General features: G+C 64.1%; 1 protein-coding gene across 1 annotated transcript in view; it reads left to right on the top strand.

The window, feature by feature from the left end:
- Nucleotides 1–538, top strand: part of FTSJ3 (FtsJ homolog 3 (E. coli)) — a gene marked incomplete at both ends in the record, with an annotated part of 5,611 nt that overhangs the window by 4,417 nt on the left and 656 nt on the right. Inside the window, 1 exon segment of the mRNA XM_010142000.1 lies at nucleotides 257–413. Coding sequence (XP_010140302.1) covers nucleotides 257–413 — 157 coding nt within the window.

Here is a 538-nt window from a genome sequence, read left to right as displayed (position 1 = left end):
TGCCAGCACGCCTTGCTGGCTCGTGTCCAGCTTTTCATCCACCAGCACCCCAGCGCCCTTCTCCGCAGAGCCGTGCTCCATCCCCTCACCTCCAGCTGGGATGATACCGTGGGTTGCCCCAGCCCAGGGGCAGGACCTTGCCCATGGCCTTGTTGAACCACGTGAGGTTTTCACCCTTGAAGCCGGGGCTCTAGAGGAACGATCTGCAGTGGGCTCTGCCTCAACCCTTCCTCACCCCATGGTTCCTCTTCCCCAGACAAAGCAGCAAGGAAAGGGCCGAAGCAGCAGGTACCCCAGGAGGAGGCTGCTGCTGAGCCCCCGCCGGCTGCCACAGACACAGGAGCCCAGGCTGGAAAAGTGCAGGATGAGCAGAGCAGCGATGACGATGACGACAGCAGCAGCGATGAGGAGAGGTGAGAGCGGACAGCGGGGCAGTTGGGGTGCTCTGCTGGAGCTCCACAGTCCCGGAGAGCTGGGAGGTGAGAAGCCTGGCCCTCATGACGCTCCTCTCCCCAGGCCGCTGGTGCCGGTGGGGAGG

Source organism: Buceros rhinoceros, unplaced genomic scaffold (assembly GCF_000710305.1).
Source record: "Buceros rhinoceros silvestris isolate BGI_N320 unplaced genomic scaffold, ASM71030v1 scaffold19668, whole genome shotgun sequence".
NCBI classification, from domain to species: Eukaryota; Metazoa; Chordata; class Aves; order Bucerotiformes; family Bucerotidae; genus Buceros; species Buceros rhinoceros.
This window is presented reverse-complemented; position numbering and strand designations above follow the sequence as displayed.